Genomic DNA, 12,537 nt, shown 5'->3' with positions numbered 1-12,537 from the left:
TTTACAATGAAGTGAATCTTAAAAAAATTGATACTACTAAATATGGGGGCAACCTGAACGTGCTCGCTGCGCTCGCATTCTAATGGTGGTCTTTTTATAAATATAGGGATTTTTTATTACAATTGAACCCAAATAAGTGCCCTAAAGCTCTTAAATAATTCGATTGTGACACTAACTTCCTAAAAAAGAACGTTTAGAATGCGAGCACGTTTAGGTGTAATTTAAAAATTAATCGTTCGTATCCCGGAGAAGCTAATTTATTAAAAAAAAATTTTTTTCAGGCTAATTTACCTTCTTAGGGAGATATCGAGAATTAGTATAATAAGCTTGCCAATTTAAAGACTTTTATTTAAACATCCCATACATTGCAAAGATTAGAGAGGTTTCAAATTGGAAAGATACTAAATATTCCAAAAAAGATTTTGGGATTCTAAATTCATCTAAGAAAAACCGTAAAGGTCCTTAAAGTACCAAATATCATTTATTTGATTCAGATCGGATAAAATTAATCACTGAAAAAGAGGCAGTGTGGGTGGGCGGGGCTAGTTATTTTTTTCAGTCGGGTGGAACTGGAAACTAATAGAAGAATCTAGAATAGTCTAATGAAAAAAGTAAAAAAACCCTAATCGTGTTTTTTTTTTGTTATACTATTTGTTATAAAATTTATTTCTTATTTCATGCATCTGACCTGACTTGACCTACCGTGACCTGACCTCTTCTAGTTACAAAAATATACGAAAATGTCAAAAGTGTGAAAATCAGTTTTGTCTTATCAAATATTAGCCCCGCCCACCCGCCCTCTGTTTTTTGGAAGGTATTTGATTTGCCAAATTTAGCCTTATGTTAGTAAGTACTAGCCCCCCCCCCTCTTCTAATTCGAAGGACTAATTTTACTTCTGTTCAGTATAAGATCATTTATTTGATTCAGATCGGATAAAATCAATCTCTGAAAAAGAGGCAGGGTGGGTGGGCGGGGCTAGTTATTTTTTTCAGTCGAGTGGGACTGGAAACTAATAATAGAATCTAGAATAGTGTAATGAAAAAAGTAAAAAAAAGCGCTAATCGTATTTTTTTTTTGCTATACTATTTGCTATAAAATTTATTTCTTATTTCATGCATCTGACCTGACATTGACCTACCGTGACCTGAGTTCTTCTATATGGGAAAATAGTTGAAAATGTCAAAAGTGCCAAAATCGGTTTTGTCTTATCAAATATTAGCCCCGCCCACCCACCCTCTGTTTTTTTGGAAGGTATTTGATTTGCCAAAATCAACCTTATCTTAGTAAGTACTAGCCCCCCACTCCTCTTCTAATTCTAAGGGCTAATTTTACTTCTGTTAAATATAAGATCTTTATTTGATTCAGATCGCATGAAATCATTTACTGAAAAAGAGGCAGGGTGGGTGGGCGGTGCTAGTTATGTTCTTCTGTCGAGGGAGACTGGAAACTAATAATAAAATCTAGAATATTCTAATGAAAAAAGTAAAAAAAACGCTAATCGTATTTTTTTTTTTTTGTTATAGTATTTGCTATAAAATTTATTTCTTATTTCATGCATCTGACCTGACTGCCAAAATCAGTTCTATCTTATCAAATACTAGCCCCGCCCACCCACCCTCTATTTTCTTGTAGGATATGCCATTTGCCAAAATCTGTCTTATCTTAGCAAGTATTAGCCCCTCCCAACCACCCCCTCTTCTCATCCTAACGACTAATTTTATTTCTGTTAAGTAGAAAATCATTCCACCCACTCAGAGCGGGTAAAACCAATCACCGAAATGGCGGCCGGGTGGGTGGGCGGGGCTAATTATGTTCTTCTGTCGAGCGAGAGTGGAAACTAATAGAATCTAGGACGTGAAAAAAGTAAAAAAAATGCTAATTGTAACTTTTTTTCTCGAATATGTCGAAAGTGCCAAAATCAGTTTTAATCTCATCAAATATTAGCCCCACCCACCCACCCTCTGTTTTTTTTTTTTGGAAGGTATTTGATTTGCCAAAATCAACCTTATCTTAGCAAGTACCAACCCCCCCCCCCTTCTAATTCGAAGGACTAATTTTACTTCTGTTCAGTATAAGATCATTTATTTGATTCAGATCGGATAAAATCAATCACTGAAAAAGACGCAGGGTGGGTGGGCGGGGCTAGTATTTGATAAGACAAGACTGATTTTGGCGCTTTTAACATTTTCGACCATTTTTCAACTATTTTCAAAAATTAGTTGAATACATTTTCTTCTAGATTTCAATATTCAGAAGTGATTTTCGGCTTACTTTTTTACATCCTAGATTCTCGTAATTATTAGTTTCCATTCCCATTCCCACTCGAGAGAAGAACATAATTAGCCCCGCCCACCCACCCTGTGTCCTTTTCAGTGATTGATTTTATCCAATCTGAGTGAAATGGATCTGTACTGAACAGAAATGAAATTAGTCGTTGGAACGAAAAGATAGGGATGGGTGAGGCTAGTACTTACCAAGATAAGGTTAATTTCGGCAAAACAAATACCTTCCAAAAAATAGAGGGTGGGTGGGCGGGGCTAATATTTGATAAGATAAAACTGATTTTGACACTTTTGACATTTTCGACTGTTTTTCCAACTAGAAGAAGTCAGGTCACGGTAGGTCAATGTCAGGTCAGATGCATGAAATAAGAAATAAAATTTTATAACAAATAGTTTAACAAAAAAAAAACACGATAGGGTTTTTTTTACTTTTTTCATTAGACTATTCTAGATTCCATTATTAGTTTTCACTATCACTCGACACAAGAATATAATTAGCCCCGCCCACCCACCCTTTTTTTTTTAAAGCTTCTCAGGAACACCAACGACTAATTTTTAAATTACACCTGAACGTGCTCGCTGCGCTCGCGTTCTCAACATTCGTTTTTAAAATTTTAGTCTCACAACAGAACTATTTAAAAAAGAGCTTTACGGCAATTACTTGGGTTCGATTGTAATAAAAAATCTCTATATCTATGAAAAAAACACCATTAAAATGCAAGCGCAGCGCGCACGTTCAGGTCCTCCCCCCATATTTAGAAGTATCAATTTTAATTAATCGTCAGTTTTAACTTTCGCCATGATCTGACATGCATCAAGTTACCGTTCCTAGTGTGGTGAATTACTATATAAATTCCCACCCACCCTCTGTTTTTTTTAGAAGGTATTTGATTTGCCAAAATCAACCTTGTCTTACTATTCCTCTTCTAATTCTAAGGACTAATTTTACTTCTGTTAAATATAAGATCTTTATTTGATTCAGATCGTATGAAATCATTTACTGAAAAAGAGGCAGGGTGGGTGGGCGGGGCTAGTTATGTTCTTCTGTCGAGGGAGACTGGAAACTAATAATAAAATCTAGAATATTCTAATGAAAAAAGTAAAAAAAAACCGCTAATCGTATTTTTTGTTTGTTATACTATTTGCTATGAAATTTATTTCTTATTTCATGCATCTAACCTGACTGCCAAAATCAGTCTTATCTTATCAAATACTAGCCCCGCCCACCCACCCTCTATTTTCTTGTAGTATATGCCATTTGCCAAAGGTGTCTTATCTTAGCAAATATTAGCCCCACCCGCCTACCCCTTCTTCTCATTCTAAAGACTAATTTTATTTCTGTTCAGTATAAGATCATTCCGCTCACTCAGCGGATAAAACCAATCACCGAAAAGGACGCCGGGTGGGTGGGCTTGGCTAATTATGTTCTTCTGTCGAGCGAGAGTGGAAACTAATACAATTTAGGATGTGAAAAAAGTAAAAAAAAGCGCTAATCGTAACCTTTTTTTAGCCGAATATGTCAAAAGTGTCATAATCAGTCTTATCTTATCAAATACTAGCCCCACCCACCCCCCGTCTATTTTTTTGTAGGGTATGTCATTTGCCAAAATCTGTTTTATCTTAGCAAATATTAGCCCCTTCCAACCACCCCCTCTTCTCAACCTAACTACTAATTTTATTTCTGTTAAGTAGAAGATCATTCCACCCACTCACAGCGGATAAAACCAATGACCGAAATGGAGGCCGGGTGGGTGGGCGGGGCTAATTATCTTTTTCTGTCGAGCGAGAGTGGAAACTAATAGAATCTAGGACATGAAAAAAGTAAAAAAAGTGCTAATTTTAACTTTGTTTTCTCGAATATGTCAAAAGTGCCAAAATCAGTTTTATCTCATCAAATATTAGCCCCGCCCACCCACCCTCTGTTTTTTTGGAAGGTGTTTGATTTGCCAAAATCAACCTTATCTTAGTAAGTAGTAGCCCCCCACTCCTCTTCTAATTCTAAGGACTAATTTTACTTCTGTTAAATATAAGATCTTTATTTGATTCAGATCGGATGAAATCATTCACTGAAAAAGAGGCAGGGTGGGTGGGCGGGGCTAATTATGTTCTTCTCTCTAGTGGGAATGGGAATGGAAACCAATAATTACGAAAATATAGGATATGAAAAAAGTAAGCCGAAAATCACTTCTGAATATTGAAATCTAGAAGAAAATGTATTCAACTAATTTTTGAAAATAGTTGAAAAATGGTCGAAAATGTTGAAAGCGCCAAAATCAGTCTTGTCTTATCAAATACTAGCCCCGCCCACCCACCCTCTATTTTCTTGTAGGATATGTCATTTGGCAAAATCTGTCTTATCTTGGCAAATATTAGCCCCGCCCGCCCACCCCTTCTTCCCATTCTAAAAACTAATTTTATTTCTGTTCAGTATAAGATCATTCCACACACTCAGACCGGATAAAATCAATCACCGAAAAGGAGGCCGGGTGGGTGGGCGGGGCTAATTATGTTCTTCTGTCAAGCGAGAGTGGAAACTAATAGAATCTAGGACGTGAAAAAAGTAAAAAAAGTGCTAATTGTAACTTTTTTTCTCGAATATATCAAAAGTGCCAAAATCAGTTTTATCTCATCAAATATTAGCCCCGCCCACCCACCCTCTGTTTTTTGGAAGGTATTTGATTTGCCAAAATCAACCTTATCTTAGTAAGTACTAGCCCCCCACTCCTCTTCTAATTCTAAGGACTAATTTTACTTCTGTTAAATATAAGATCTTTATTTGATTCAGATCGAATGACATCATTCGCTGAAAAAGAGGCAGGGTGGGTGGGCGGGGCTAAATATGTTCTTCTGTCGAGTGAGACTGGAAACTAATAATAAAATCTAGAATATTCTAATGAAAAAAGTAAAAAAAACGCTAATCGTAACATTTTTTTGGTCGAATATGTCAAAAGTGCCAAAATCAGTCTTATACTAACAAATTTTAAACATTTCTGTGAAAATACCTATAAAAACCACAAAATACATTCTTAAAGTAGTCGTTTGTATCCCCGAGAAGCTAAATTATCTAGAAAATTTTTGTTATTAAAAAATGTGAGTTTAAATATTTTTGGGGGGAAAACATTTTTTTTTCTCCTGCACGAAAATACGTCAAAAAAATTTTGATAAAACAAAAATAAGACAAAATAGTCAAGATAGTCTTCATTTAAAAAATGTTTAAAAACAACACCAAATTTAAAATTAATGCAAAATTATTACCTTTAGGCTTCTGCTACAATTTAGCGAATCCCATCCTCTTTATTCACGAACCCACTGCAACAAAAAACACATGAAATTTTTGAAAAATAACACATTACCTAGCAGATAGGCGGAAACAGAAAATCGATATTTTCACGCCATAAACTAGGGAATGTTTAGAAAATTAATAACATTCTAAAGTTAATTTACCCTAAACTTCAATAAACATTAAAGACGACTGTTTTCAATTAAAAAGGTCCGTAATTTTACTCTTACCCTTTAAATCCCGGTTTTCTTTCATTCCGCGCCGACCCTTCCAGACTCCTTCCTCATGGGCACATCACACCACTCACCTTTCACTTTAAGCCCGAAACCGAATTTGTTTTAACAAAATAAACCACTTAAACAAACTAATTTAGACAGCGCACATGCACCCAACAAAGTCAAAACCGACAGAACTCCTTTGCTTGCGTGACACGAAAAATGAACAAAAAATTCTCGCCGATACCTTCTTATCAGGCATTTTTTGCAGAGTTTTTCATCGATGCGTCGCACACTAAATAAATCTTAATGAAAATACACAATTTTCGCGCTGTGTCATGTAAAATAGTTTCTAACGGTCAAAGGGTGGAGAATTACAGACTCGCTGTAGACTGTAGAAATAATTATTCAAAAGACATACTTGTTCAATTACAAGGATGACTCGACTCGACTACAAATAATGTAAACATTAGTGTAGAATATATAGTGGTTTTTGGTTTATGATCTAGTTACCCGAGAACGGCTATTTTCAACACGATAGTGCTGCAGCGCATTCGTCTAGGACCACACCAATTACGTTGGTGCCCTATATATCGAAATAATAAATGTATAGCCCATCCGATGACCTGATTTAATTTAGCGCCGCTAGGAGTTATGGAAGGCAATTAGTTTGATAACCTAACTTGGGCGATGGCCGTCCACAACACTGCAATTAAATAAAAACTGCAATAATAATAAAATATCCGTGCAAACCGTCCATGTCCCGTCGATAATGTATCCATAAAACCCCTCCACCTTGCCTCATCCAGTTCATAAAATAAATTAGCGAATAACACCGATCTCGGGAATCTCAATTAATGCGCCAAGTGATTGACATATTATGAAATTTTTGCTGTCATATTTTACGATTGTTTTCGGTTAATGAAAATATAGCCGCGATATATCGCCGCGACTAATCAATCACGGCGATTTATCGTCGGATTTTCGAATTTACAAATTATCGAGACCTGCTCTCACTATAAATTATTAAAACAATTCGTCGTGTGTTAACTGGGGGTAATTTTTTGTTGCAGCTGTGAGGACAAAACAATTACTCATCTTATTACCGATGTTACGTAAACACAGCAATTGACCTAAGCCCTTATAACCTTTCCATTAATGTGAGTCAAACAGTGTATATCGGGAGCCAAGGAACTTAACAGACTACATTTTTAATTAATACTAACACATCTGTGACATCTGACACGTGAAGATCATGTGAAATGAACGCTCTTCTGGCCTCACAGACAATGGATCGGTAATAATGTTAATAATAATAATGACCGTCGTTAAACGAGCGGATTCATTTGCGAGAAATATTTGTCCAAAGGGGGCACGACATCTGCACCCGATTCTCGAAACAGTTTGCGAGGTCACGGAAAAAACGCCAAATAATAAAGTTCTAATCAACGAGAAACCGGTGACGTCATTGACGTGCTTGCACCCTCTACGCATTTTGATGCACTTGCAATTTGCGGACTTCCCGTATCTTCGAACTTTACCGATTTTAAAAATAAACACTTTGTTGGTTTGTTTCGGTCTATTTGATTAATAATTGCGTGAATAATAATCTCTGTGGTGTTTCCTAAAAGTGTACCGATAACGACGATAAAAACGCTCCTGTCGGTGTAGATATCCTTTAATAAACTAGTCATTAGGGATAAGGATGGCGGTGTAATCTCTCGTTGATTCATTAGTGATTCACCGAACTTCACATGACTTATTTAACTCGTGACTTCTGCAACCCACCGTACTCACCGCCGATTTTTCCCTAAGCGGAAGCTAAACCGAATTTTGCTACCCAGAATCACGTCTGACTATCTTGTCACAGTTTTATTACATGCGGCATGTCATTGGTTGTAAAATCCAGAATTAGACGCCAGGAATTAGCTCGATCATATTCTGTGACGGAAATAATCTATGAAAAATAATAAATTCTTCGTCGCGTCGAAATATAATTAAACGTCCAAGCAAAACAATCCTTCAAATAGATTTTCGCCATGTATTTTCTCACTCGAAGACGACCGACAACTTCCCTAATTACTTACCTATTAAATTTTTTCACAAAAAATGATAAATGACTCCGGAAAGGTCGGCGGCATAATTTTTGACATTAATATTAATGAAAGTACTTAATCAATCATTCAAACCCTGCAATTGCTACTTGGGCGGATTAACGCGGGGCAGCTTTTCGGTTTTTAGGGCGGATAATTCGATTGTGCTTTCGCTGCTGCTTTCGTTGTGCTTGTGAATAGTTCCTTCTAGGGTGGTGGGTTATGAATCCACCTTGATTTTGTTTATTGTTGGCTTGTTGCGTTTATTTCGACTTACTTAGATTTTGAAATAGTTTTTGTAGGAACGAAAATGGCTAAATTGTCTCGCATCGAGTGTCCGTCCCCTAATTTTTTAATTTTTCTTTTCATAACTTGTTTGTTGTTAATGATACGCCGAAAAGTTGTTAATAAAAGTTCTAGGTAATGGTATTATCTACAGAAATGATTCTTACAATTTTTTTGTCAGACACATTGTTACCGAGATAAATCGAAAAAACGATTGTGCCCGATCGAGTTGACCCTCCTTCGAAACCTATTGATTGCTCCTTATTAATTTTAAGTTTGATTCGCAGTACGGTTCGGAGAAGCTGAGAGTTCGACGATACTTCAGAGGGGAGGGACGCTCTATCTAAATAAACTTGAATCATTTTTTTAGGATCGAAAATAACAGAATTATCCCTCATGCAGTGTTCGTCCCCCAATTTTTTAATTTTTCCACTCGTAACTTTTTAATTATTAATGGTACGCCGAAAAGTTGTTAATAAAAGTTGTAGGTAATGATATTATCTACAAAATTGCTTCTTACAATTTTTTTGTCAGACTGTCGGTTGCCGAGATAAGTCGAAAAAACGATTGTGTCTGATCAAGATGATCCTTCTTCGAAACGTGTTAATTTTAAGTTTGAATCACAATTCGACTCCGAGAAGCTGTATCTGTGCGGCGGTACTTCAAGTCTCCACGAGCGAGGGACACTATCTAAATAACCTTGCACCAGTTTTTGTAAATCTTGCATCAAGTATTCGTCCCCTAATTTTTTATTTTTTCCCCTCGTAACTTTCTTACTGTTAATGGTACGCCAAAAAGTTGTTAATAAAAGTTATAAGTAATGGGATTATCTACAGAAATGCTTTTTACGATTTTTTTGCCAGACGCACGGTTGCCGAGATAAATCGAAAAAACTATTGTGCCCGATCAAGATGATCCTCCTTCGAAACCTATTGATTGCTCAATATTAATTTTAAGTTTGATTCGTAGTACGGTTCGGAGAAGCTGAGAGTTCGACAATACTTCAGAGGGGAGGGACGCTCTATCTAAATAAACTTGAATCATTTTTTTAGGATCGAAAATAACAGAATTATCCCTCATGCAGTGTTCGTCCCCCAATTTTTTAATTTTTCCACTCGTAACTTTTTAATTATTAATGATACGCCGAAAAGTTGTTAATAAAAGTTGTAGGTAATGATATTATCTACAAAATTGCTTCTTACAATTTTTTTGTCAGGTTGACGGTTGTCGAGATAAGTCGAAAAAACGATTGTGTCCGATCAAGATGATCCTCCTTCGAAACGTGTTAATTTTTAGTTTGACTCACAATTCGATTCAGAGAAGCTGTATTTGTTCGGGGGTACTTCAGGCTCCAGGAGCGAGGGACACTATTTAAATAACCTTAGACCAGTTTTTGTAAATCTCGCATCAGGTAATCGTCCCCTAATTTTTTATTTTTTCCCCCCGTAACTTTCTTACTGTTAATGGTACGCCAAAAAGTTGTTAATAAAAGTTGTAGGTAATGGTATTATCTACACAAATGCTTCTTATAATTTTTTTTGTCAGACTCATGGTTGCTGAGATAAATCGGAAAAACGATTGTGCCCGATCAAGTTGACCCTCCTTCGAAACCTATTGATTGCTCCTTATTAATTTTAAGTTTGATTCGCAGTACGGTTCAGAGAAGCTGACAGTTCGACGGTACTTTAGAGGGGAGGAACGCTCTATCTAAAGAAACTTGAATACATTTTTTATGATCGAAAATAACAGAATTATCCCTCATGCAGTGTTCGTCCCCCAATTTTTTAATTTTTCCACTCGTAACTTTTTAATTGTTAATGGTACGCCGAAAAGTTGTTAATAAAAGTTGTAGGTAATGGTATTATCTACAGAAATGCTTTTTACGATTTTTTTGCCAGACTCACGGTTGCCGAGATAAATCGAAAAAACGATTGTGCCCGATCGAGTTGACCCTCTTTCGAAACCTATTGATTGCTCCTTATTAATTTTAAGTTCGATTCGCTGTTCGGTTCAGAGAAGCTGAGAGTGCGACGGTACTTCAGAGGGGAGGAACGCTCTATCTAAAGAAACCTGAATAAATTTTTATGATCGAAAATAACAGAATTATCCCTCATGCAGTGTTCGTCCCCCAATTTTTTAATTTTTCCACTCGTATCTTTTTAATTATTAATGGTACGCCGAAAAGTTGTTAGTAAAAGTTATAGGTAATGATTTTATCTACACAATTGCTTGTTACAATTTTTTCGTCAGACTCACAGTGGCCGAGATAAGTCGAAAAAACGATTCCCTAATTTTTTAATTTTTGCGCTCGTAACTTTTTTATTATTAATTGTACGCTGAAAAGTTGTTAATAAAAGTTGTAAGTAATGGTATTGTCTACACAAATGCTTCATATAATTTTTTTGTCAGACTCACGGTTGCCGAGATAAGTCGTAAAAATGCTAGCGCCCGATCAAGATGACCCTCGAAGCCTATTAATTGCTCCTTATTAATTTTAAGTTTGACTCACAATCCGGCCCAGCTGTTTTGCGCAATCCATAAATATTTAGAATCGGGTTGAAATTGGTTCTTTTTTGTTACATTAAATTTATAAAGCAAACATTTTCTTAGCATCTAGCAATTAGAATTAAGTGCCAACTTACAGGCCGTCCCACGCAGCTTTCGCAATTTTTTTCCACACAATTTCCATGTCCTTTGAAAAAGTATCGTCGTGCGTCAATCGCCCACCCCTTTCCACCCCATGTGACCGCGTTTCGAAGATGACGCTACAGGTCCCGTTCGGAATTAATCATTCGCTGATTCCTTTTCTCTCCCGGTTTATCACTCATGATTCAGCTTTCGTCCCGGTGCAGAAGCTCGGTTGCTTGTACTTCGATCACGCCGTGGTCAAATCAAATAAACCGACTATTTCTGTCTTGTCCCTCCACTTAGCCCGTTTTAATGGATTTACAAGCGAGAGAACCGAACGGTCGAAAGATATCCACGCCGATGACAGGCATCCACAAAAAGAGTTCAACACATGTGCATGTTTGTAACAACGCAACCGTGTGAAACGGGGATATAATGGGGATTTTTTACACGCGCGAGAAAAAAGGAGAAGTTACGGAGCCAAGTTTCGACGTTCCTGCGTCTGGAAGGTGGCTTTTTGTGTTAACCTTTTCGTTTTGGGAATTGGTTTGTTTAAAGTATGCTAAAACATTGAATCGAGTCTGTGAGTTACGATACGAAAAAAGCGTATGGTGGAGTCCCAAAAACTCCTCCGGAATTCCTTTCTGGCCGAACTAAACGTTCGGATCGCCATCGAACCATTCCGAAATAAAAAGCTTTTTTCCTGTTCTTTTTAAACGTTCTGGCGCCCATTTGTGTTATTATTAATTGCCGCTGGTATGGATCGTCGAAGAAAAAGGAATTTATTTTTAGAGGCGCTTTCAAGGTGCGCTCATGTATTTCTGGAACGTGACCCGACCAAATCCCTTTGTTCTTTGTTTTCTTTCAATAACAATCGCACATAATCCAATTATTTTCAGATGAGTCGAACGAAACTCGTCTCATTACGCCGACCCAAATTAACCTTGCAAAAAGCGCGCAAAGTTGTCACAACGTCCACCTGCTTCAACGCGGGGATTTAGGCGAACTTTGCCGTTTTTGCCGGCTCGTCGCCCCCGCAAAGTATGCAACACACTCTACATCCGTCGACTTCTTTTGTTACAGTCCTGTAAGATCTGCAACAAAACTTTCGCCAACGTCTACCGCCTCCAGCGACACATGATCAGCCACGACGAGAGTGCAGTGCTCAGAAAATTCAAATGCACGGAGTGCGATAAAGCGTTCAAATTCAAGCACCATCTCAAGGTAAGTTCGCAACTTGCTTATCTAGACATTACGGGTTTCGGCGATGTTCGCTCGGACTTGTTGTCTAATGGATTATGTTGAGGTGAAGTTTGTAACGGGGATTACGGATGAATAATCTTTGACGTTAACAATGCACATACAACGTTAACACGATCGTAACGTCACGAACAAGGGCAAAAAGCAAAGTTTGCAGGTATTGCAACGCGCTACAGCAAATTTTGCTTTGTTTTCGGTTCTAGAAGATTTGTGTAGGTTTTTTGTCCCACTTATCCATTCATGTCTTACACTCTTCTATATACTTCTATTTTATCTTATTTTTTAAATTTTGTCCCGTCTAAGATCCTTGAAACATTTTAAATTCTGAAGTTTCTCTTTTGATTTTACTGGCCTCTACATTCCAGCTCCAAGTCCCTGTTCTCTTAGATCTGTATCCTCTTTTTGTCCCACTTTTCATTCATGTCTTACACTCTTCTATCTCTTTACATGGATTTTCTTATATTTCTCTCTAATGTTATTGTTTTTGTTTTGT

General features: G+C 37.0%; 1 protein-coding gene across 8 annotated transcripts in view; it reads left to right on the top strand.

Annotated features, from left to right (window-relative positions):
* The window catches only part of LOC135129625 (zinc finger protein 1), a 794,849-nt gene that overhangs the window by 770,679 nt on the left and 11,633 nt on the right, over nt 1-12,537 (top strand). For all 8 annotated transcript variants that reach the window (XM_064056834.1, XM_064056833.1, XM_064056829.1 and 5 more), the window contains one exon: nt 11,868-12,008. In XM_064056834.1, coding sequence (XP_063912904.1) covers nt 11,868-12,008 — 141 coding nt within the window. The remainder of the gene's footprint in view (nt 1-11,867; nt 12,009-12,537) is intronic.

This window comes from Zophobas morio, unplaced genomic scaffold (genome assembly GCF_036711695.1).
Source record: "Zophobas morio isolate AGI-343-1 ecotype UQ-CSIRO unplaced genomic scaffold, CSIRO_AGI_Zmor_V1 ptg000016l, whole genome shotgun sequence".
Taxonomy (NCBI): domain Eukaryota; kingdom Metazoa; phylum Arthropoda; class Insecta; order Coleoptera; family Tenebrionidae; genus Zophobas; species Zophobas morio.
This window is presented reverse-complemented; position numbering and strand designations above follow the sequence as displayed.